General features: G+C 32.7%; 2 protein-coding genes and 1 long non-coding RNA gene across 4 annotated transcripts in view; 2 read left to right on the forward strand and 1 right to left on the reverse strand.

Annotated features, from left to right (window-relative positions):
* Positions 1-27,204, forward strand: part of LOC117692238 (putative leucine-rich repeat-containing protein DDB_G0290503) — a 1,014,555-nt gene that overhangs the window by 56,115 nt on the left and 931,236 nt on the right. The gene's annotated exons all lie outside the window — the stretch shown is intronic.
* On the reverse strand, positions 3,804-7,171 carry LOC136271252 (uncharacterized). The gene is made up of 3 exons (XR_010709146.1): positions 7,024-7,171; positions 5,545-5,643; positions 3,804-3,989 (listed from the first exon to the last, which is right to left on the reverse strand). It is a non-coding gene; the product is annotated as an uncharacterized lncRNA (long non-coding RNA).
* On the forward strand, positions 16,825-18,289 carry LOC136271656 (toll-like receptor 1). The gene has a single exon (XM_066072036.1). It carries the CDS (start codon positions 17,117-17,119, stop codon positions 18,026-18,028), a length of 912 nt encoding a protein of 303 aa, XP_065928108.1. The 5' UTR covers positions 16,825-17,116; the 3' UTR covers positions 18,029-18,289.

Genomic DNA, 27,204 nt, shown 5'->3' on the forward strand with positions numbered 1-27,204 from the left:
TCAAAACAGTTTAAGAAGTTTACCACGCTCTCTTTTAAAAGATCAGAGGGAATCTTTATTAGAAATTATACTGGACCGTAACATGTTCACTGCCCTTCCAGATGTTTTGATAAAACATGAAAAGGTGCAGATGCTGTCTATCCGGTACAACTTAATATCAAAGTTTTCTAAGAGAGACCAAAGCCTATTTAAATCAACAAAAAATCTATCATTTCTCTTAGAGGGTAATCCGATTTCCTGTTCATGTGTGAATATCCAGTCTTTGAGATGGATGAAAGATCACCAAAATTCAATTTTAGATCTCTCAACAGTTCAATGCGCGGAGAGTAAAGATCCTATTTATCAATTGTTTCACGACCAAGTTTGGGTGAAATTTGAACTAGGTTGCCAGGCAACCGACTGGCTAATTTTTTCACTCGGACTACTGGTGTTCACAGTGTTGACTCTCATTTCCATAGCCGCCATTAAAAAATACCGAGTTCATTTGGAATATGTTATTCTAAGAATAAAAAACAGATTAAAAGGTATGCCATTGCGAATCAGTGAAGGTGATGTGTTTTTGTACGATGTCTACGTTTCATACGATGAAGTGGACTACCCGTGGATCCTTGGGGAATTGTATCCAAAATTAGAAAGACTTGGCGTAACGGCATGGTTGACAGATAAAGACTCCATCCCAGGAAGACCGAGGTCTGAGGAAATAGTCAGCTGTGTCACCGAAAGCAGGAAAGTGATGTTTGTGGTCAGCGAAAGTTTTACGGATAAAGGATGGTTTTCATATGCTGTGCAGATGGCCATTACGCATGCATTTCATAATCAACGTCAGGGATCCATCGTCGTTTTAATCAAAGATGGCGTCCCTTTAGAAAGGCTCCCAGACGAAATGAAAAACATATGGTGGTGTATTGAACATATCAGATGGCCAAAGAACGATGGTACATGTAGCGACGAAGTGATACTATCAGAATTATCTAACATCATGAAACCGAAATAAACATACAGTTACTTACATCTTTTTTCTCTCTGACGAAATTGATTATTGTTTATAGCTACATGCGCGGATCAAGAAAGGCGTCCGGGAGGGGGGGGGGGTGGGGTTGGACCCCCTACTCTGGAAAATTCAAATTTCTTAAATTCACATAATAAAGTTACCAAAAATATGCCTCGCTACCCCCATACCCACCCCCGGCCAACACAATTACATGTACCCCTCGGAACCCCCAGCCCACCCCACGGGAAAATTTTCTGGATCGGCGCATGATCTAGTATATTTGTAAAACACTAATGTCTTTCTTTCCTTATCTGAACATTTTAATATCGATTAACCCAGGATAGTGGTCGTGAACATTTTATAGTATCACAGTGTATGATATTTACGTTTTTTCTATATTTCTCATTGCGTAAAATATAATTGTTTTAATTAGAAGAATTAAACTTTTTGAATTTGTCTATATATATTTTTTTCTTTGGCAAATCAAATTTGTCCATCAATCCTTGCCTTAAACAATCAAGAAGAGACTTTTTGTATTTGGATTGTTCGTTATCTGCGATAGTGAGCTCTTTACTCCGGGAGGCTGAAATAGTTAACAGATTAACCATTTACCAAGATTTGACTTCTATATATGATATTCTGGGCCTCAAACTATCTTTAAGTTATGAAAAAATTCCAATATTTTTAACTTTAAAATTTGATCATTTTCCTTTATTTTTATACAGAACTCTTCATCTAAAGGAGGTAAATATAACCCCAAAAATAACCAAGATCATCCAGCCCTCTTAATTAAGGTGGCTGAAGAGTCAACAAATGACCAGTCAGATCGACCTTAATAATTTAGCAGTTTGTCGGTTCCAAGGCACCATTTCCAAAACTTTTTACTATATACCGGTTTTTCAATATTCATAAAACCTTTGTGCCCAAACTACACTTGTACGTGCATTTGCTTAATGAAAAAAGTCTAAGAACTTTATATCTAAAGACCCCTCTTTTGCTTCAGGTTTCAGTACAAATAAAACTAAAATGGGAATTTTGCACTGCAACCGACTTGAAAGTACCCGGATGATAATGTTGAAAAATTGTAATAAATAATGTAATGTAATGAATAAAAGATGTCAAGTTTTCCCATTATAAATCACCTTAAGAAAGGACGAGATCGCATAACATTTGTCTGCAGCTTCGTTTCATATAAAAGATGAAAGAAAATCTATCTTGATTTTGATAGCTTTGAAGCGAGAGTCATTAAAGTTGGCACTTCCTGATAAGTGTCCATTGTTTAATGTGTTTTTTATTGTGATGATTGCCATATTATCAATGATTTCATAGACCTAATAAAAATAATTTTCGGTCTAGTTTGTAACCATCTGATTCAAATGATTAAAAATGAATACAATAGGTAGGTTTTAGTAACACAAACGATATGCATATTGTCATGTTGTAAATTTTGAATTTACCTGGTGGCAGTAAATACAAAATTTAGCAATAAAAAATAACACATATTGTAAATACAGCTCTATGGTATGGGGAAGGCGAAGTGGAGTTCTTTTTTCATATTAGCGCACTGAAGTTCATTTTTCTCCTTTCACATGTAGATAGATGTTGATAAAATACATTGATCAAGCGAAAGAGAAAAATGTACCGTATTGCGCTCAGGTAATTTAGGGGCTTTTGAATATAGTTGAGCAGAGGTAGAAGTCTACGGAGATTGTATGTGAACAGTGTGTCCCTACCACAAATAGTGATATTTTTGTCTTGGTCATAGAATGTATTCTATGATGTATTTTATATTAAAGATTAAGAACGGTCATGCAAAATGAAACAAAAATTCTGACATTATTATCATTTTTTAAAAATTATCATGAGTAGCATTTCACACCATTTCTGTAAATTTCCGAAATGTTATGGAAACGGGAACCTTGGACACACTTTAAAAACTGTTATCCGCAGTCCCACGATCATTGGTCTGGCGTGAAGCTTAGAACAGATAACAATCAGGCCATGCCAGAAAATTGAAGAAAACTAAAACATTTTAGATGATTTTTTATCATTTACAACTACTGTCAAGATTATGAAATAGCTTATGAATTTCAAGAAATGTTCAAAACCATTTTTTTCATAATGACAAATAACGACAGACCAGATTTATTTTTTCTTGGAATCATAAATGATAAGCATTCTGAAGCATCATTATTCTATGCCTTAGTAATTAATGGATCATTGATATAAAAATAAGGTATCAATCTATGTAGTGTCTATTCCTTAAAATATCAAACTTCACAAAAAAAAAATCGCTCGAGATTACTGAGTGGAATTGCGACTAGATCAAAACCAGCATCTACAGCAAAAACCAGTCTCGTGTAACTAGGGTTATTTTCATTTCTGATTCCCGTCGGTGGTGTGTAAGGTAGGGGACTCCCATCTTCGATTATCCATGGAGACGAGCCGGTAGTTCCTTTTCCTTGCACGAAAATGCCGTCTCTTATTACAATGTTATATGACCCTGCCAAAAACATGTAACAAAATAGATTAAAAAAATTCAGGATTTGAAAAATATTTAACAAAAGTGATATAATATATGGATGGATGGATGGATGGATGGATGGTCGGATGGGTGATCAGTTGATCATAGATAGATAGATGGATAGACAGATAGATAGAGAAATAGATAGATAGATAGATAGATAGATAGATAGATAGATAGATAGATAGATAGATAGATACAATGTTGTCAATTGGTGCCCGAGTTAGGAGTCATCAGAATTTCATTTATCAAAAAGCTTTCAACCAAGAGCTGATGACATACCAATCAGTCTTCGAAGTTCTTCCACTTCCTCGTCCGAGTTCAGCAATAGCAGTTGCCCGCCTTCGTTTGCACAGAATTGACTTGCAGCTTCTGCATTGATGGGTGAGGGGATAACCACGTAACGTAAGCACCCAAAATAACGGTTATATGTGTATCCAGGGAGGGGACATGCAGATACTGCAGGTACTATAACTGCAAACAAAAACAAGAAAAAAACAGAAAAAAAAACCAAAAAACAAAAACAGAAAAAAACCCCAAACTAAATTGATGACATTTGACTCTGTATCACTATGTATACATTTCAAAATCTGATCAGTGTCTTGCACAATATATGTGTAACGCAATATAAATTTTTTTCGTCTAATACATTTAAATGAAAACTAATTAAATAAGATTTCTTGATATTTATTTTTAATATTTAAAAAAAGCATTAAGATGCCTCTTGTGTACTTTTTTTTCTGTTTTTAAGAGGAAAACGATTTATGGAGTGAGTCTTGCAGGAATTATTGATAATATGACCAAATTCTGGAATAAAAATATAAAACTCGGATACATATAGGGAAACTATAAGTGTGCATTTTAGAATATTATATGCTCTACGCATTGTGTGACTGTATAAAGGAATGTATATAGGGAAACTATTAGTATGCATTTAAGATTATTATATGCTTTACGCATTGTGTAACTGTATAAAGGAATGTATATAGGGAAACTATTAGTATGCATTTAAGATTATTATATGCTCTACGCATTGTGTAACTGTATAAAGGAATGTATATTTGTATATTATACATTCCTTTTAAGAGGGTTGGATGGTCTTAGCCAATTTTAGACATCACTTATCTCCTTGGTATAAAGAGCTTCGTACTAAGATGTGGGAAAATAGTAAAAAACTGCAAACGGTAGCATTGTCTAGCCACCTTACTAAAAGTTACCTTTTGATAATGATCTAATTAAATTCATAACAATATAAACATTTATAAATGTTCATTTTCAATAAATATCAAATATTTGGTAAAAACAAGAGAGATATCTTTGCATTTTGGGTTAAAATAGCTCATTTCATAATAGAAACTAACGGAAAATGGAATTTTTTGATAAGAAAATCTCTCCCCCTCCTCCCCACTACCCGTGAAACAAAAGTTATTTTTAAGGGATTTATATATGGTCAATTCTTTTTAAGGGGGTTTATATATGTTTTTTTAGCATATTCATACCAAAGGGTGTGTTGTCTCAAGGGGGAGGGGGGTATACATATGTAATAAATAAATAATGATAAACAAAATCCGATTTCAATGAAGATATTTTAGATCCGCCGTAAGCAAATCTTTCGTTTTTAAAAAAAGTGATTATTTGACTAAAATTTTATTTTGATATAAATGAAATTAGGAACTGTAAATAATTTTTCGTAAATTTTGAATATTTGGACATGAAATGTAGGCGGGAAACGGGCGTTAGCGTTTGCAGTTCTTCTGGAGCTTATATTTTTATAAGGCGGCCCGATGGTCAACATATCAGTCATCAGATCCACCAAACACTTTCAGATATTATTTGTTTACCTATGAACTATTATTTAGAAGAGAAATAATCCATAAATTTTACATTTTGACTTTGAGGTATTTTACTATATTTTTTAATTAGAGCTCTTCTTTGAAACAAGATCAATACAGTCTAAAAATGGCCGAAAAAAGGTAGATCTGATGGGAAATTCGTCGACCACGCAGCATTATTATAGTAATAACTGTACCTTTTGTTGACGTTGTTAACGTTGAACGAGGAATAACAGAATAAAGGATCAAAGCTGTCAATAGCGCCAATTCTTCTACAGTAAGGAGGTAACTCCCAGCTTTAAATGTAACAGAAATAAATAAACGTCATGAGAGATTTTTTGGAATCAATGAATAAAAATCGTAGTACATGAATACCGCCCCGTGCACAAAATCCCTGATTGAAAAAATAATACATATATAATTCATACGTGAGAGACGTCAACAAAAATAAAATCACTTAAAAGAATGAAATTAATTACATTAATTTTCCAATGCTGTCGTTTCCTGAAAACGACCACTCTTTTTATAAGGGACAAGGTCATTCCATGGGTAAGCGTTAAAGTTACACTGATGCCCAGGGGGCTTTTGTCGTGCCTGCCATCGTCAATTAGACCTGGTCAATACTTTTGAGAGTTGATCGATGTCTGTTATCGAACAACTCTCAACGTTAACGGATTACGAAAATCAAAATAATGCACGCCAAAGAGCGCCGTGTAGTTATGGACTTCCGTGTGTCGACGTATTTTAAAAAAGTTTTGGTTCTGCTATAATCATATATTTACAAGGAGGCTGGGTGGTCAAACAAATTAACCACCATGTCTTTTTTGAGCTTTGACATACGATACATGTAGGTTTGTCCATGATTTAACACTAAGTAAAGAAAAAATAGAAATATTTTAGCTTTACAATGCGTGCATTTTCCTACATCTATATACATAGCTCTTTTTCATAAGAAGTTAAATATATCCTAAAATGGCAACAACCATCTAGCCTTCTTGAATTATTAGTTATTATTAGGTCAAATCCCTCTATCTTTATTACTTGCTTATTGACCATGCAAGTAGTGTCTTCCTAAAAAATGTTCAACCCCCCCCCCCCCCTCAAAAAAAAACAACCCAGAAGTAACTCTTTTCTTTTCATTATGATTCAATTATAAATCATCAGCATCTTTCATGCACAAAAATCGATAGAGATTCAAATTTTGACACAGGCATATTGTGGGTTCACACATGAACACATCCTGGTTATAATACCTTGTTAGGTATTATTAGGCGGATTTTGTTATTACTGTGGTTTCATTAATATTCAAGGGTATCAATTTTCGTGGATAAAGTGAAAATTACAGTTTCAAGGATATGTAAATTCGTGGCCAACGACCCCATCAATACAAAATGTTAATAGAAATTGCATTTCAATGAACATCTAATTTCGTGGATCAACTTAAAAACGAAATCCACGAAAATTGGTATTCAACGAATATTGATGAAACCACAGTATTGAAACGTATCTATAAGAAGGTAAACAATAATTAGGAAATTAACAAAATTAACCTTTGAATAGAATTAAGATTGGTGAAAACGGTTTTATTTGTTTACTCTTTCCTTTAATCGGATAAGTCTGCTCCAATTTCCAAAAAGAAAAAAGAAAAGAAAAAAGACGCTTGTTGACATACTTACAAAGAGACGCAGCGAAAGCAGAACCTGTTATTAAACTACTCAGTGCGATGAATTGGTTAGAGGTCAAGGCATATGTGGTCATCACTATATTTGATCCCAAAATGACCAGAATAAAATATTTCATCACGTCTTTCATTGTTGTATTGGCCGTATCTGCAAATGATTTAAATTTCAAGAGCCGCTACGATAAATATCTTAAAGAAAAGTGAAATCTATTTATTGAATTAGATTGATCAATAGTTAAATAAAAGAAAAAACCATTAATTAAATCAGACTGTGACAAAATCTCAATAATTGGAATTTTAAAAATGAAAATATTCATTACTGTTTTTTTTAAACTTTCTATAAAGACAGACTTGAAAATAAGACTATACTAGTACTAGACTATTAGATAACTAGATATGTTTAAAATGAAAAATGAAATATAAAAAAATAGATAAATACACCCCTCCCTCATAAAAATGGCCAATGTTTGTAATCATGTACAAGTGAGCAATCAAATTCATATTCCAGTGTACATGTAGTTTTTAAGCGTTGAACTTAACTTTTTTCAAGGCAGTTAAGCAATTTCTGTGTCCGGCGATTTGCCACTATGTTTTATCTCTAAAAAAATATCCGCTATCAAATAGTCCATGTCATTAATTGTTAGATTTTCTAAATTGTTTGCCAATTCTACAATACGCCATTTCCAATTCATATAACACGAATTCCTAAAGAAAGCGTTTTAATAGAATTATTAAGAATTTTATACAATGCATTGCCGCTGACGAGAGTTTATAAATAATTTAAAATGACACAATGGCGCGAAAGTGATTATAGCATAATTCTTCTTACTCATATATGAAGACAAGGTATATGTTCATGAGTATTAAATTAACTATAAAGGGGTACATGTATATGTTTTAGTCAAAATTTCTATCGCCCCACTTTCAATTGCGACACAAGTCTACCATTGAAATACTAAAAACCTGTATCTTTTAGATGTTTACGAATTGCTAATTTGAAAGTTCTGTAATAAGTACAAATATAAATGAATGTACAACTTAGATATATAGATAAGAAATAAATAAATAATAAATAAATAAATAAATAAATAAATAAATAAATAAATAGAAATGTGTTTTAAGAAATATAAATGATCACCTTTCTTTTTTCTTTTTTTTTACCTCCCCCGCCTCTTAGTATCCAAGTATCCAACTACATGTAGTAATATAAAGAGTCGACAGGCATTAACAGGTAAACATAGGTGTACATGTGTATAAGTGACAGGCTCATGTGACGCGGCAGAATGGTTCATGCAATAATAACCATGTTCACGAAACTCTACTCGGACTCTCTTGTGTCATATTAGAGATGGATGGTCGTAGCCATGTTTAGACTATTTTAATCTCCTTAATAAGTTAAAGAGTTATGTATGCATTCTGCTTAATACTCGCTCCCTTTCTCACTCACTTCCTCTGTTAAAGATAACAATAAACCAAAGAACTTTATTAATATAACTTCAACTATAAACAATAGAATAATGTCCGTTTCAAAAAGGAATTAATGGCACATAGCGTAAGAGAAAACGCGAGGGGAGGGGGGTTGCTCTGCTACCCCCTCCCCCAACTTTTTTCTATGTTTTAAATATCGAGGAAGGGGATACATTAAATCAAATTGATCAGAATGCAGGGGTGGGGGAATATCCTAGAAATTATTTTGTTTGCACCATTTTATGTCCTATTCTTGGTAATTTTACAAGAACATGTATGTTAATTCAATGAGTTTGTTATCAAAAGTTGATTTTAAGATGTCATTGGATTAGCATGACGTGTTTTAAAAATCAATATTTGACCAAAGAATAAACCAACTAAAAATGGACTTAAATACTGATATTTGAACATATTGCAACTAATAGGTGAAATTTTCATGGACCTAATCTTTGAAATACATTGTATGTACTCATTTAGAACCCCTTTCTTACCCCCAAAACACACAACCCTGATCCCTTCCATCTACAAGCTTCCTGCACAATAAAAGATTACATTGTTGTTTTTTTTTTACAAAGACAAAACCCAGGGCAGTTCCTTTTAAATTAATTTTTATATCTAAATTCATTGAAGAGAAAAAGTTTAAATCTGACTCGTAAAAAAAAGTGGGTCGGGGGTGACCTCTGTCCCCCTCCCCATCCCTACCTAATGCTATTAAAATGCACATTTTTAAAATCACGAATCGTTCAGTTTTGTTTCGATTTGGTTTCGCACTTTACATGTGCCCCGTATTTCATTGACCTTTAGTATATATTGATGAATCAATAATCATATTGAGTCTTACAATTATATAGGCTGATCTAAGTTAGAAAACATGTGCCCAACCCCAATTGTTAATAAGTACAATAAGAACATGTTCAAATGAAATCAACTAATGTTACGTGTATGAAAATAACTAATTAAAACAAGGAAACTTACAATTTCGTTGACAGAAGTTGCAAGGTAGCATTCATTCAATCGCTTAGATTTACCAGCTGCGTTTAGTCCTTGTCAGTTTCAGCACAGACGATGACAGAATAAGACATCTCTTTTACGTGTAATCGAAATAAAAGAAGTTTTTGTTATTAAAACCCTAAAGAACAAATTCAGGTGGTGGCGGATGATCCGAATATTCACCCCCCTCGCCACCCCACTCTGGGGAAAAACCTATGACTTTCACATGGTAAAGTTACAAGTTGCTTTCAAGAAATAAGTCATTGCAGGTTTTATATAGTTGTATCACTATCAAATCTGTTTGATAAATTCTAGGATTCGTACCAATTCCAAGAATATCGTTTTTGTTTAGAAATAAAGATAAAAAGCCTTTGGTTGTTGAAAAGACTGTTAAACACAATTGCCAAACGGCATTAACCACACATGTAAAAGGAAGCATATAGTGCATCTACTTACCTTTTGCTATGGATTTAAAAGTAAGACAAATTTCATGGCGGGAATCTGTTCATTTAGACCGTACATGATTTTTTAGTGTCCGCTGCTCTCGAAGACTGCTTGGTCCTTGCTATTGGTCACGTGAGCAGTGAGGTAGAAAGTGCAGTGAGCGATTGCCATGTACACACTTATTGGGCAATCAACCATTGACTATGCATAAAGTCAATGTTTTTCGGACATAACAGGTGTCAAATATATTCATGGTCATAAACAATATCACGTTTGGATCCAGAAAATTTCTCCAGGAAAGGGGGTGGGAGTTGGGGGTCCGAGGTATATGTATGTTTTTCAGGGGGGGGGGGGGGGGTCCTAGAGCTATTTTCAATAATTCTTCTGAGTGATTCATTTATATGGATTTGTGATTTTGTAAACTTTTAATAAAAAAACGTAAAGAAATAATGAACACAGGGTTGAAAATATAATGGAAGTGAAAAATTGGACCCCCCTCTTATTTCAAATACCCTCCTCTGATGTGTAATTCCCGTTGGTTCACATAATATTACGGCTGCTAAATATTTCGACCGTTCTCTGATTTTCAACTCCCATCGGATAAGTGGTTCATATCATAGGCGCAAAAAATTGACATTTCCTTTAGTTTTTCTTCCTAATTGGAGCTGGATATTATAGCCGCGAAATTTTAAATCCCACCCATATATTCATTATGGCTCCTGTCAGTTTGTCTCTCTACATATTCAATATTCATTTATTTTCGCCGTTGCATGGCGTTCTAACTATAGGCGATCCGACTGCGACAAATGAAGATGCCGCTGCATTGTAACGGCGTTTAAGGACACTCTACTGTATGTACCTTGGCGCTTCAAGACGCGGCAGGATCGCCAAGAGGACGCAGCCCCGGTGTGACAGGGAGTTCAAAAACACTTTATAGTATCAAATTACCGGCTGCTTCCTGGTTACTTGACGGTCGGTAATTTGGATCCTAAAACGTGACTTTAAATTGAAGAAGAATTTCTAGAGCAAAAACTGTGAGACCGGAAATTTATTCTATTAACAACACCGTATCAATTCACTACGAGACCCTTTGTGATTGCACACGTAGCCGTTCGCATTCAGGTTTTCTCTTCAAGATATCTCATAACATATTGTAAGTGCATACCTTTTTTAAATTTCTTATTAATATTAACTTGCTTTATATTTTAATGAAATATTACTTATAAACGGAGACACGCCCAAATGTTCAATTTTCATAAATGGTTTTTTTTAAATTAAATTAAACATTAAATTAGAATTTTTAAAGTGTTAACAAAACAGTAATCTTCTTGATATGTTTTAAATTTGATCAGCAGGCCAGGACATTGTTAAACATAACATTTCTATTTACATGATATAAAGAATAACAATACAGATAGTACAAATAGTCATTAATGATTCCGAAGTGATGCAAACTTTACTTATCGGCTATGCATTCATTCAATCTATCTTTATTTTCTCCCATGGGAGATTGAATTTGAAAATGATATTTTTAAGATACAAATTTTAAATGCAGCACAAGAGTAATAATGTTTAAAGAAATTATAGTTGCTGTAATATAATATATAAATTAAATATAAATACTTATATACATTGCAATTGAACAAGAGGGAGACGATTTCCATCAATGAAAATAATTTTTCAGATTCCTCCCTTAATTACTATGAAATTACACATATTTTTCCGGATTTACTAGCATCGTAAAGTTTATTGAATGAACAGCAAGTGTCTATTGTACCATGCTGCCGCGTCCCCCAGGAAACGAAGGTTGAGGATGAGCAAGCTGCGCTCGCTGTGATTAAAAAAATGTGATTAATGAATCCGAAGCGATAAAAACTTTACGGCTCTGCAAAGTTGTCTGGCCTAAAAGCTTTTAATTTATCCTAACCATATTGTTTGAAATTAAAAGCTAGGTTAATTGAAAACAAAAGTTAAATTTAAAAAAAATACATATTTAAAGCGATATAGTTTAATTCCCCGTTTAAGTGGGCTCGATGGTCTTGGCCAGTTTTAGACTGTCTTGATCTCCTTTAACAGGAGAGTTCTATTTTAAAATATAGGAAAGTACAAAAAATTAAAAAGTAAGAAATATCAGTTTTTTCTTTACAAAATAATAGTTAATAGCTCAGCAAATCACATCTTAAAATTTTAGGTAGATCTGTTGGATAATTTGTTAACTAACCAACCTCCTTAAGTATTTTTGTGTTTTATTTCAATGCTAATTGAATTCTCAGAATTTTTGTAATGTTTCAATCTGAATTAATTACTGATTATTGTAATCAACTTAAATTTACTATGCATCAAACACTCAAAGTATCCGGTACTCTATTATTGTTTGTTACATAATTTTAGACAACTTGTCCTTCGATTTATTGTTAATATTTAGTATTAGAACTTCCTGATTCATTTTCTCTCATGTAGCACCACTATCTTTTTTATCTGCATGGCTAAACATAATTAATATTTACGCAGATCAAAACTAAAAGCAATTCACTCTGGGAATTTTCCGTTTTTCAAATTCATGAATATTTTATTTCCTGTTAATTGTTTGCATTCAAGTTTTGTAAGGGCATATTTTCTACAGAAACCTTGCAAGATTATCAGATTTCTACATCCTTCTCTTTGAAATAAGCCCATTACATTAAAATATAATTTGTCTGTGTACTTTTCTTTTTTGGTAAAATCCCCTTATTTTTACAAAGGGCATAATTTTATAATACATGTATTAGAAAAAATCGTGAATAAAAAGTATCAATTTTAATAATCAATGAATTGAAATGAACATATTTTGATGTATTAAACATGTATAAAAGTGTCAGAATCAAGTTCGGACAACTTACAAGTTCTTCTAATAGTCCGGTCGCTTATCTTGATTTCATTTGTTAAAGTTACTTGACTTACTCTTTCGAACATCCACCAAAGGCAACTTGACCAATGCATGTTTTACACGAAATGAGATTAACTCTAAAATTATGTAGAAGAAACCGCAGTGTGAATTAAATTTGGTTATTTTGGTTTCATATTAAATTCAGTGTGGCTGAACCTGAAAAAAAATCAACCCCCTAAAAAAAAAATCCAGGATAAACAAATTTTAGATTTTAAATATAAACAAAACAAAACAAAAACCACCCCCCCCCCCAAAAAAAAAAACCAAAAAAAACAACCCCCCCCCCCAAAAAAAAAAAAACAAAAAACAAAAAGTAACAAAAAAGTGACCAAGACATTTTTGAGATGTTTTCTCCAAGCGTTGGCGAATTGATAGAAAGACTAGCAAAGAGTTTGATTGAAACAATGATATTTCACGACAAACTCTTTTTTCATAACATGATTTAAATAATATTGCATCTATAAGAAAGATTTTGCAGAAAAGCGGGATTATTCCTTAACGTGAAAAGGACTTTTAAATCTGCGTAACGCTAGCGTTTGAATACTGTATCAAAATATAGACACATTACGTGGACGATTATATTTCGCGCATTTCTATCGAACACTGCAACCACTATTTGATTTTTACAGATATAGTTTGGAAATTGGCCATATATTCTGTATTTTGATGTTAACACAAAACAAATTAATTTTTACTGTCCAGTGTTTTTAAATTATTTTTTGGAACTACGTGAATAAATTTGATTCTGGGATATTCGAAAACGTCAGAGTTGTAATTATAATCATTACATATTTCTATAATATATAATACACGCATTAGTCTAGGTAAAAATGTGGAACAAATTTATCCGTACATATTTTCATCTACTTATTGCTTCATTACCGATTCTGAATATATATTTTGCATCATTTTTTTTTTAAGTTTAACGGCCTGTACATGTATCTTTGAAACCGACGTACCCGGTAATTTCCTAGGAAACCAACTTGATTTGTTCATTGATGCGTACATTGTTTTCAAATCCCTTGATAAAAAACAAATGTTTGTAATTTAAGTGTATTAAACATTAAAGAAGCGTAATATTAGCACTTTTGCACTTCCCATTTTTTTTTACTTTCTTATATACTACGTTGCATTTTCTAGAATAAATTAATAGATTAATGTGTAAATTTTACACTTTAAAAAGTGCTGCAGATTAAAGTGTAGAAAATAAAAAAAAAATGTGAAGTGCAAATGATGCACTATTACGCTGCCGTAAAGCAGGAACTTAACACAGAAGGTAATGTTGAAAACATGCAAAATAGGATATCGACAAGCGTTTAAGTAACTCTATTCAAACATTTCCAAAATTATCGATAAACATTTATTTACCTTTTCATGCAATTTTAAAATTATATTTGTAAAAAATTCCAGCCGTTTCGGAATTCGAACCCAATAAACAAAATCAGTCTCGGTCAGTATTTATTCTAACTGCGTAACGTAACAACTAGACTACTCTAGATATGCTATATGTCGAGGAAATTTTACAGGCGCACTTTATTGCCCCCCCCCCCCCAAGTTAGTTTTTTTAAAAATAAAATATATGCCCATTGATATGCCTCTTTGGAACCAAAATAGGAAATGACAGTTTTCAAGAAATTTTCTGACTCTTTATATCGTCTTCAAATTAATTTTATTTTAAGGAGGCATTTATCACAATTATGAGAATTCCATTTTTAAAAAGCGTGAAATCTGCCACATTTGTCTGTTTAACTATTTAAAAAAATATTTCAAGGTCTTATGAAAGTAAGTACAAATTTTTCATGATAAAATTGTATACTGCTCTATATATTACGTTGCATGTAAAAATATATTTACATCGAATTCTGTAACTTTGATTTTTCCATGCATTTCATCTGCTACGCCTTAAGTGGAAAATAGCACAGATTTGCAACACCTTCTTTATTCTTTAAATGTAAGAAACTTATGACGTCGTCGCAGTGTAATATTAATAATTTATAAATAAAACTAATATACATTGTATTCAGTTTAGATGTTTGAGAAATTTTTTTACATTATGTTGTAGACAATTCGAAGTTATCAAATTAAAACTATGAGGAACATACAACGATGGGTTTCTATACTTTTGATCAGTAAGTACGCAACTTAAGCTTATTTTGAGATTAAAAATTACATTTACATTTTTATTATAATTAATTCTGTGTAAAGATGTTACGTTGATAGAGTGCACATTGATAGTTGGTATTGATGTAATGTAATGTAATTATGTAATAATGTATTGATATAATGTAATGATGTAATGTAATGATGTGATAATGAATTTATGTAATCAACCAACATAGACACTTCATTATATCGCAATGTTTCCCCCTTAAAGTTTTGTCTTAAGATTGACTTAATTTGTGATTTTTTTATAAAGTTGATTTCACATATTTTGTAATCAATTGCAAGATAGCTCCATCTTCATCTGCTATGCCAGGACACTTTTTTGAGTTTTCATTATATAGAAAAGCTCTACACATATCAATACCGAACCATTGGATTTACATTTATGCTAATAAAATATGATGAGTGTAACACTCTATATAAGGCCTCATTTTAATATATGTGCATAAGAATGTATTTTACAGGTGAATTTTAAAAGATTTAAATTCACAGCTGGAAATAACACCTTTAGTATTTAGAGATATTTCAATAGCTGCATATTAAGTTTGTGTTTTAATTTGCTTTCACAGATAGCGTAGTTGTGGTCATGACACAGATGTGTACAATTTCCAACTATGCTGATGATTGTGGGAATAAAGGATTGCTGTGGAACTGTAGTGGCTTAAACATCTCCAAATTACCAACAGAGCTACCTCCCCAGTTGGAAAATAACAATGTCGCGTTGGATTTGTCCTTTAACCAGATTACCTCGTTGACAGAAGATACATTTCAACATATTGCACGTTACTCAAAGGTCACTGCAGTCATCCTTAAATACAACAGTATAACAGAAATCGCAAATCTAGCCTTCCAAAAACTGACGAGCTTATGCAGTTTGGATCTTTCTTATGCACATCTTGAAAGAAAAGAAATGGATTCCGAAGCATTTTCTAATCTTGAAAAACTTCAGATTCTTCAAATCCATGGGAATAACTTTCAATATTCTGGCTATCCTGATATATCAATTTCCAAAATTCATTCACTAAAACATTTAAGAATTGACATTTTCGATAACTTTTCATTCACAAAGCCCTTTGAAAATTTAACAAAATTATCCCAAATAGAATTTCATATTCTCAACGCTTTTCAGTTAACTAATGCTTCATTCCAGGGCCTTAGGTACTCTCCAATTCACAACCTAACAATGAATTTTAGCAGATTTGTCGATTGTGACGTACCAGAGGATCTTTTCTTCTCTTTTCCATACCTAGATAACGAAATCGAAATAAATTTCGGTGGCGATTGCGATGTGTATGTAGCACTTAAGTCCTTAAAATGGTTACAGAATCAAACAATACAAAAACTGGATTTGCAGCATAACAAGAAAGATATTGCAATTGATCCCATTATTATAAACGAAAAATCCGCCAAGTATCTTGTCAATATCTGCGTGAGAGTGCTACTTTTGGGAAGCTGTGGTATTAATTATCTTGAAGTAAATTTACACGAAACAACGCTATGGAAATGCTTAGATTCTTTATACATTGACAGTAATAAAATAATCCATATTGGTTTTGCAACAGTTTCCGCAATTTCCTCAATGCCAAAACTTACAAAATTTAATGCGTGCTGCAATAACAATAAAAACCTTATGTTAGGAAATAGCTCACACCGTGTGCTAGGGAATGATTACTTCTCTGTTAACATGACCTTACCAAAGAATTTAGAGTTATTTGACTATTCTAGAAATTACTTTCACAATTCTCTCAGATGGAGAGCAAACTTTTCATTAATATGTGAAAAATTGCAAAAGTTGTATCTGCAACACACAAATTTTCCTCTTAACTTTAAAGGAACATTCAACCTTCCGTCGTTGAGTTTTCTTGATTTATCTGAAAATACATTCAAATATATTCACCCTGATATATTCCAAAATGTTAGAAATCTTCGGTCATTGAATGCGGTAGATATCGGTATAGGGCACATCTCTGAAAATCTTTTTAAAAATCTCAGACACCTGGTGTCACTCGATTTTTCTCAAAACAGTTTAAGAAGTTTACCACGCTCTCTTTTAAAAGATCAGAGGGAATCTTTATTAGAAATTATACTGGACCGTAACATGTTCACTGCCCTTCCAGATGTTTTGATAAAACATGAAAAGGTGCAGATGCTGTCTATCCGGTACAACTTAATATCAAAGTTTTCTGAGAGGGACAAAAGACTATATAATTCAATAAAAAATCTATCATTTCTCTTAGAGGGTAATCCGATCTCCTGTTCATGTGTGAATATCCAGTCTTTGAGATGGATGAAAGATCACCAAAATTCAATTTTAGATCTCTCAACAGTTCAATGCGCGGAGAGTAAAGATCCAATTAATCAATTGTTTCAAGACCAAGTTTGGGTGAAATTTGAGCTTAATTGCCAGGCAACCGACTGGCTTATTTTTTCTCTCGGATTACTGGTGTTCACAGTGATAGCTCTCATTACAATAGGCGCCATTAAAAAATACCGAGTTCATTTGGAATATGTTATTCTAAGAATAAAAAACAGATTAAAAGGTATGCCATTACGAATCAGCGAAGAAGATGTGTTTTTGTATGATGTCTACGTTTCATACGATGAAGCGGACTACCCGTGGATTCTTGGGGAATTGTATCCAAAATTAGAAAGACTTGGCGTAACGGCATGGTTGACAGATAAAGACTCCATCCCAGGAAGACCGAGGTCTGAGGAAATAGTCAGCTGTGTCACCGAAAGCAGGAAAGTGATGTTTGTGGTCAGCGAAAGTTTTATGGATAAAGGATGGTTTTCATATGCTGTGCAGATGGCCATAACGCACGCATTTCATAATCAACGTCAGAGATCTATCGTCGTTTTAATCAAAGATGGCGTCCCTTTAGAAAGGCTCCCAGACGAAATGAAAAACATATGGTGGTGTATTGAACATTTCAGATGGCCAGAGAACGATGGTTCATGTAGCGACGAAGTGATACTATCGGAATTATCTAACATCCTGAAACCCGAATAGACATAAAGTTACTTACAATGTACATCTATTTTCTCTCGGACAAAATTGATAATTGTATATAGCTACATGCGCGGATTTAGAAATGGTTCCCGGAAAGGGGGGGGGGGGGGTTGGACCCCCTACTCTGGAAAATTCAAGTTTCTTAAATTCACATAATAAAGTTACCAAAAATATGCCTCGCTACCCCCACCCCCATCCCCGGCAAACACAATTACATGTATCCCTCGGAACCCCTTGCCCCAGGGAAAATTTTCTGGATCTGCGCATGATCTACTATATTTGTAAAACATTAATATCTTTCTTTCCTTTTCTGAACATTTTAATATCAATTAACCCAGAATAGTGGTCGTGAACATTTCATAGTATCACAGTGTATGATATTTTCGTTTTTTCTGTATTTCTCATTGCGTATAATATAATTGTTTTAATTAGTAGAATTAAACTTTTTATATATTGTTTTTTTTTCTTTGGCAAATCAAATGTGTCTATCAATCCTTGCCTTAATTAAACAATCAAGAGGAGACTTTCTGTATTTTGATTGTTCGTTATCTGCGATAGTGAGCTCTTTACTTGGGGAGGCTGAATAGTCAACAGATTAACTATTTACCAAGATTGCCTCAAACTATCTTTAAGTTATGAAAAAATTCAATTATTTTTAACTTTAAATTTTGATCATTTTCCTTTATTTTTATACGGAGCTCTTCCTCTAAAGGAGGTAAATATAACCCAAAAATGACCAAAACCATCCAGCCCTCTTAATTAAGGTAGCTGAATAGCAACAAATAACCAGTCAGATCGACCTAAATAATTTAGCAGTTTGTCTTGAGTCAGGCGATTGTTTAATACCTACTGTATAGTCGGTTCCAAGGCACCATTTCCAAAACTTTTTACTATATACCGGTATTTCAATATTCATAATACCTTTGTGCCCAAAACTACATTTGTGAGGGCATTTGCTTAAATGAAAAACAGTCCAGGAAGTTCATGTATTATTAAAGATCACTCTTTTGCTTAAGGTTTCATACAAATAAAACTAAGATTGGAATTTTGCACTGCAACCGACTTAAAAGTACCTGGATGATTATGTTGAGAAATTGTAATAGGTGTTTCGAGAAACTTCCGAACAGATAAAAAATGTCAAATTTCCCCATAATTAATTACCCTAAAAAAGGATGAGATCTCGTTACATTTGTCAGCAGTTTCGTTTTATATAAGAGATTTAAGAAAAATCTACCATGATTTTGATAATTTTGAAGCAAGAGTCATTGACACTTCCTGAAACGTGTCCGTAGTTTATGTGTTTTTTTATTGTGATAATCGACATATTATCGATGATTTTGAAGTCGGTCTAGTTTGTAACCATCTGATTCAAATGAATAAAAATAAATAAAATTTAATGAGTATGCCTTAGTACAATAGACGATATGCAAATTGCCATGTTGTAAATTTTGAATTTAACGGGTGGCAGTAAATACAAGATTCTAAAAAAAAATATGACACAAACTGAAAATACAGCTTTCTTTTATGGGGAAGGCCAACTGGATTTTGGCATTTTCTGAAAAATTACATAAGAGCGCACTGAGGTTCAGTTTTCTCTTTTCACACGTAGATAGATGTTAATAAAATACATTGATAAACCGAAGGAGAAAAATGTACCATATTGTGCTCATGTATTTTAAGGGCTTTTAAATAGCGGAGCAGAGCTAGAAGTCTACGGAGATTGTATGTGAACAGTGTGCCCCACCAAAAATAAAGATGCCTTTATTTTACATGTAATCTTTTTATATTGGATATGTATTCTCTGAGGTATCATATATCAAAAATTGAACGGTCATGCTAAATGTTTCGAAACAAAAATTCCGACATTATTTTTTTTTAATCTATCAGTGGCCTTATTTACATCATTCGTGTAAATTTTCAAAAAATGTTATGGAGAGGGAACCTTGGACATACTTTAAAAACTTGTTTTGAAATAGATCTAGGGTTCGCAAATCCCGGCAAAATTTTCTGGAAAGCTTCTAACTCAACAAATTACTACAGTCATCCATGAAGCACATTCTTGCATTGCGGTGAGTGATGACATTATCTAACCGGTGTGTATCTCATTTGCGATTCGCAACAAATATTCTGATTGGCGCATTTATATAGACCCGCCCATTTATAAATGCATGTTCAGAACATGATGCTAACACATGGAAACAAATGTTGAAGAAAGCTCATAATTGTACTCACGAGTTAAAAATTACATAGTTTATTTGAAAACAACGGGGCGATGTTTACGTACTTGTAACAGTTGAAAAAAACGAAAGACAAAAGCAAGGACGGGGGCAGATGGAGAAAAGTCACAGATTGTTATTTGCTCATCGAATTAAGTTATTCAGTTTATTGAGATGAGAAGAAATTCGTCAGAAACTGTTTAGTGAACAAATATATTTTACATTACCGTTCACAATTTACTATACATACTATATAGAGTATCGCATGAGTTGAACCGATTGTTTTTCCTCACAAAAAGCTAGTGCTTGCTTCAAAATGGAGATACACGGGTTGACACGCCGTGAAATCCATAATACGTTTTACAGCATATGTCTTCGATCCCTTTTTTGCTTACAACAAATCTGTACTGAAAATCTTTAAAACATCGTCACCAGGTCCGTAAAATGACGAAGTTGGTTTGTTTAATATATAAATAATGTAAAACTGTATAAAATGGCGTGAATTTTACAATCCGAGGTCGATTCGCGTGTTTGAGAGAAAGTTAGTTTAAAGCGTCAACATCAGTAGTGATTATTGTCTGATGAATATTGAGGTGCATTTAATAAAATTAATGAATCTTCAGACACGGTTGGTTACAAAATGAGGTTTAACAAAGATCAGCCCAAAACTGAACATGTTTGTGTTGTAAATTTCAAGTTTTTTGTATGTTCGTACTTTGTAGAAGAAAGTGTGCCATTGATCGGTTGAAGTTCAATGAAATGTAATGTATGCAATATTCATTGTCAGTATCTGTTGTGAATTCTTTGGAATAAGCTACAATAAAATAAATACTGCCTCATATTAAATTAATGTGTTAAAATTATCTTGAAAAATGAAATGGAGAACCTGTTTAAATAGTGTATTTTTGACAATTGCTTACACCCTAAAAACAAGAAGCAATTATTGTGAGAATTCTTGGTCAATTATTGCAGTGGTTTAGTTTTAGAAATTCTGATACAGCATTATACATTTGTACGTCAGAGCTGGTGCATAAATTATCAATACCGCGTAAACAGACACGGTAACGACTCATTAAAAATAAAACACAATTTTGATAAATTATTTAAATGTATGTACAAAATAATTAACAGCTAAAATACTTAAAATATCTGATAAGATGTAAATTAGTTATCAAACTGAAATCGACACTGCATACCTAACAGAGTTATCGTTCCTTATCCGCTAGGAAACTCTTCCGATAACAATAGACCGTTGTTTTTTTTAGCCACTGTCTTAAAACACCCAACTAACACATTATAGAACATTGCTTTCAACTTGTTGTACTGAAAAATTAAACCCTGAATTTCATTGATAGCAAATTCTATTGTTTTTTTTTATTTTTTTCGTTTTCTCACTTTTTAAGATATAAAATCTACGAAAATTGTTAAGTCGTACGTAAAAAAGATCATCAGAAAATTATCTCCTTTGTGCCTGAGTGTTTTTTAACCAATGTAATAAATGTAAATTTTCACATCATGTATTTTCTACCAATCACAAAAGAGGAAGTGCACAACCAAGAGACTGTAAATTATTTCAACTCTTTATATCGTCTTCCTAGGAGGACGGTAATTCTTTTAGGTAAAATCCATTTCATACATGAAAGACGTCAAAAAAAAAAAAAAAAAAAACCCACCAAAATACCCCAACAAATCACTTAGAGCGATGGAATTTATTACATTTCTAATGCTTTTGCGTCCTGAAAAAGATCAATCATTATATACGGAAATGGGTCATTCTTTGGATACGTTTAGGTTTCACTGATGTCCAGTGTATTTTTATCCTGCACGCCATCGTCAATCACACTTGGTCAGGACTTTTGAGTGTTGATCGATGTCTGTTATCGAACAATATTCACGAATTACTTCCATCAACATAATGAAGGTCGTGTCAGTATGGACTTCCGTATGTCGAAGATTTTAAGAAAAGTGTGGTCATGTTAAATTAACAAGGAGGCGGGGGTGGGGTGGGGGTGGGGGGTGGTTGGTCACCAAATAAACCATCATATCTGTTTTGAACTTTGACATGTGATAGTTTGGCCATAAACTAACATTTAGTACAGAAAAAAATCTAAATATTTTTATTCTTTAAAATGTGTGCATTTTCCCACATTTTTATACAGAGCTCTTCTTTATAAGGAGGTAAATATAGCCTAAAATGGCCACAACCATCCAACCCTCTTAAGTGATTAGTTAATATTAGGTAAAATCCTCTATTTTTATTTCTTGCTCATTGACTGTGCAAGTAGTGCCATTCTAAAAATGTTTATCCCCCCATCCCACCCCCTCCCAAAATAATAATAGAGTATTGATTGGGTTATTTTAGCTATTTTTTTTTTTTTAGGTATAAATGGAAAGTAAGGTATATAATACAAACATTCAAATGAAATTGATTGAAATTAGAATCTTTGTCTGAAGTGTTTTTTTTAGGATGTAACGAGTCTTCTGGTTTTCAATTTACGTAAAGGAGTAACAATATTTCCTCTCCATTTCAGTTGATTTTCCTGTAGTTTGAATGATATTATTTTAATGACGTGGTTAATTTTACGTGATTTGAGGTGGTTTATTATTTTTAAAGGATTTTTTGTTATGGAATACGAGCCAAAACTAATTGTAGTATGTGTTTGTGGTATGTGTCCAAAATAAAGAATGTACGCTGCATATCTGCGTAAAGTTAAAGACAATTTAAGCGTTATTTTGATTGAAAAGAAGTTAAATATGAAGAAATGTTACGAATCAACACCAACACAACCCAATTCATAAATGGAATGTGTGAAATACCTAACCGGAAATAAACATACATGTTGCTGTGTGAAAAATGAAAAACAAACTCGTATATGAATTGCTTTAGTGAAGTGTCTCGTAGATCAATTCTTCATTGTATTATTTCAATATCAGTTTTGTTCTATGTAAGTTTAATTTTTATCAAATTTTTCTTAACAATTCATACTACATATAAAATGCATGGTGGCATACTTCTGTCCCTTGTGTGCAAGTTAATTTTCTTTCCAAAAATGTCGAAATGCGAGATAAATATGTTGACATGCACGATAATCATGTCAACATGCAACATAAGTATGTTGACAAGCGAGAAAATCGGCACCAAAAGAGGTGATTTTTTCTCGATATTTTACATTGCCCCTTGATATCAATGATTTATTGTTTTATAAAATGCGTTTCATTGGGCGCGCAACTTCTCGGGCCTTTCCGGCAGAGCTCAGAAAATCATGTGTTTTTCCGAGCTCTGACGGAAAGGCCCGAGAAGTTGCGATTAAAATGGATACAATAATAACTCTTAACTTTCTTTTCTTCATGATTCTTCAATTAAATCACACATGTAACAACAGTAACAAAGAGATTTGACACAAGCACATACATGTAGTTGCACACACATCCTGGTTATAATGCCTGGTTAGGCTATCATAGAAGAATCTGCTAGAAGGTAAAAATCAGGCATGTAGCATCGGGGGGAGGGGGGGGGGGGGCAGGGAGGAGCTGCCCCCCCCCCCCCCACTTTTTGCGCAGCAAAGATTTTTCTTAAATTTACATACAAAAAATTGAATTAACATGGAGTTCCCCCCCCCCTTTTCTGTGACCATGTAAAAATGGAATTGAAAGCAAAGAAATAAACAGTGAATTGAATTGAAAAGTAAACCTGCCCCCCCCCCCCACCCCCACACACACACTTTAAAAAACGATGCTACGTGCCTTAAAAATATTAAAAGAAAATTAACAAAATAAACTTTTAAAAAGAATAAAGGTTGGCAAAAATTTTTTTTTTTAAATTACCCTTTCCTTTTTTGCATAATTCTGCCCCTTCCTCCACTTTCAAAAACGATGCCTTCTGCTTGTTGATATAATTACAAAGAGACGCAGCCAAAGCAGAACCTGCTATTAAACTACTCAGCGCGATGCGGTTTCTAGTGGTCACGGCATATGTGGTCATCATTATGTTTGATCCCAAAAGGGACAGAATAAGATATTTCATAATGTCTTTCATTGTTGTATTAGCCGTGTATCTGCAAAGGATCCAAATTTTCAAGAGCCGCTAGGATCAAAAGTTTAAGGAAAAGTAAAAACCATTTATTAAATCAGATTAAGATAAAATCTCAGCAATTAGAATTTTAAAATTGATAATATTTACAACTGTTGACTCAAGAACTTTTTGTTATGGATAAACATAAAAAAGGCAAACCTCTATTAGATCACACTGAGTAAAAATCTCAACAATTAGAAACCTAAAAATGAAAATTTTTATTACTGTTAACTCATGCACAACGCTTTTTTTATTGATTAACATAAAATATGCTAATACCTGATATATTGGATAGTATATAACATTTAAAATGAAAAAAAAAAATCAAAAATAAATAAATAGATGAATAGTCCTTCCCTCCCTCATAAAAATGGCTAAAGTATGTAAGCAAGTGAGTAACCAAATTAATATTAGGATTTTGTGTGCGTCGATTTATACCTCTGTGATTCGTCTCTAACAATATCCGCTATCAAATATTCAATGTAAATCATTGTTAATTAATAACATGAAAATATAATTTTTTGTTTAATTTTATAATACACTGTATTGCCATTTCCCATTCACTTACATGTAATAAGAAAGCGTTAAATTTTTTTTAAAAAGAATTTCATACCATGCATACAAAAACAGTGCTGCTGACGAGAGTTTACAAATAATTTAAAATGACACAATGGCGCGAAAGTGATTTGCATAATTATTCCTACTCAGATATGAAGACAATGTATGTACACGTGTATTCTGATAAATATAAAGGCGAATATATGAATTCGTTCTGTATGCATCCATTAAATGAAACACCAATGATCATGCTGATATTCGTTCTACAATTTGAAAAAAAAATATGTGTTTCTAATGGTCAAGGTATAATTAAGCTAACTGAGTTTTTGAGACAACAATCAGAGGTTTTATTTTCTATTTATAACCCTATTCATATACATGTAAATAGCTGGATGTGCACTCGTCAGAGGAGTCCATTGCTGATTAGAGGTATTGCAGGGTAAGACACATCGCATTAAGTCGTAAAGTTTACACTGAGCAAAATAAATAAAAAAATGTACATGTAATATATTTGCACAATTAAACAGCTTTTTGTCACTTTCCTTATTTTTAATTAAACTCAGTTTCGAAGAAATCACAAATATTTTACAATAATACATTCCGTTTATAGAATTTAATTAAGACATAATTTGGCAGTGATCTTTTTAATGCTCTATTCTTCTCTGTATTGTTTTTTTTCTTTTTTTTGCTCAGCTTAAATTAAAAAAGAAACCGTTTAATGTATTTTTTCAAACTTCGTAAAAATACGTATTTGTGCGAGCAATTGAAATTTCCCATTTCATTTACAATCCTTTCCTTTAACTTAGACTTCACTATCCCAAAGCTTGCGCTAACCTTAGCGTTATATTATACGTTCAAAATATCTTTAATCAAAATTCGTTCTCCCCCCCCCCCCATGTCAGTTGTGTTATGTAATATTTTCCTATCTTTGATGAATGAATTAATGGAAGTTTGTAGGTATGTATGAATGTATAAATAAATAAATAAATAAATAAATAAATAAATAAATAGAAATGTCTCATAAATTATAACTATTTAAATAAATAGAAATGTCTTTTAAGAAATATAAATCATAACTATTTTTTTTACCTCCCCCACCTCTTAGTATCTAAGTATCCAACTAGTGATATCAAGGTGGAACCGGCAGGCGGTAGCAGGTATACATAGGTGTACATGTATAAGTGACAGGCTTATGTGACGCGGTGGAATGGTTCATGCAATAGGAGCCATGTTCACGAAGCTGTACTCGGACTCTCTTGTGCCATTTTAGGGCTGGGTAGTCATGGCCATTTTTAAACTATATTAATCTCTTTAATTTGAAGAAATATGTATAAAGATGTAAGAAAATTTTTAAATCTTTAAATATCAAATATTAGGATTTTAAATTTATCAAAAAAAGTTAAGTTTGAATTTTTCAGAAGGGGTGGATCCGGATTTTTCTCGACCCCCTTCTAGATCTGTGCATTTTGAAAGTTCGTTTGTTACATTAAATACGTATATGGTACTGATACAAAGTAAAAAAAAAAGGCTAGATAAAACCCCTGCTTTGTGTGGATTTTGTACAAGTCTTTAGATCGATGATCTCTAGGTACTGCAGAACGTTAATTGGCCTTGAGAACTACAGATGGACGTCAATCGGATTAGTGTTTATCCTCAACATAGATAAGAAACAAAGAATCAATTATTAATCTTCGTTAAGTACTAGTAACAGCTTTGGCTTTGTGGCAATTCAGCCGGGGTGATCCGTGAATCTACAGCTAGGGCGGTCACAGCAAAATTGTACATGGCCTCTGGTATCACAAAATTGCTACCATTTGTTATCACTCTGTTAAAGATTAAGTTTAAGATAAAACACTGTATATCTAAAAGTCTTTCTTAAATTTTTAGCATAACATATCCACTGGTATCCACATGGGGCAATCCAAAAGTCTATTATTTTCTAACTTCAAATTTGATTTTGCTAATATATTGCAATCTCTAAAAATTCGAAATGTTTAATATCACATTAAGGACAAAATACACCAGTTTTCCAGATACTCAATAACATTGTTTGGAAAGATCTTTATTAAAGAGGTAGCCTACATGTAGCTTGAATACTCACTGTATTTGCATTAATGAAAACGAAAAATGAAATTATTTGTTTGAAAATTTCGTTTAATTTTTTTCTCGCCCTCCCTCTTAGGCAAGTTACTTTGAAGTAACGTTAAACGTAGAATTAACTGTGGGTGGCCTAAGCTTTAAACATATACATATACTTGTTGCTTATCAGTCATAAAAGTTACATACTAGTGCAATTGTAAACAAAAATCTTTTTAAACATCTGGCACGTT

This window comes from Magallana gigas, chromosome 9 (assembly GCF_963853765.1).
Source record: "Magallana gigas chromosome 9, xbMagGiga1.1, whole genome shotgun sequence".
NCBI lineage: Eukaryota > Metazoa > Mollusca > Bivalvia > Ostreida > Ostreidae > Magallana > Magallana gigas.

Coding starts and splice junctions, on each gene's coding strand:
- LOC136271656 (XM_066072036.1), top strand. CDS start 17,117: ATGTTCACTGCCCTTCCAGATGTTTTGATAAAACATGAAAAGGTGCAG.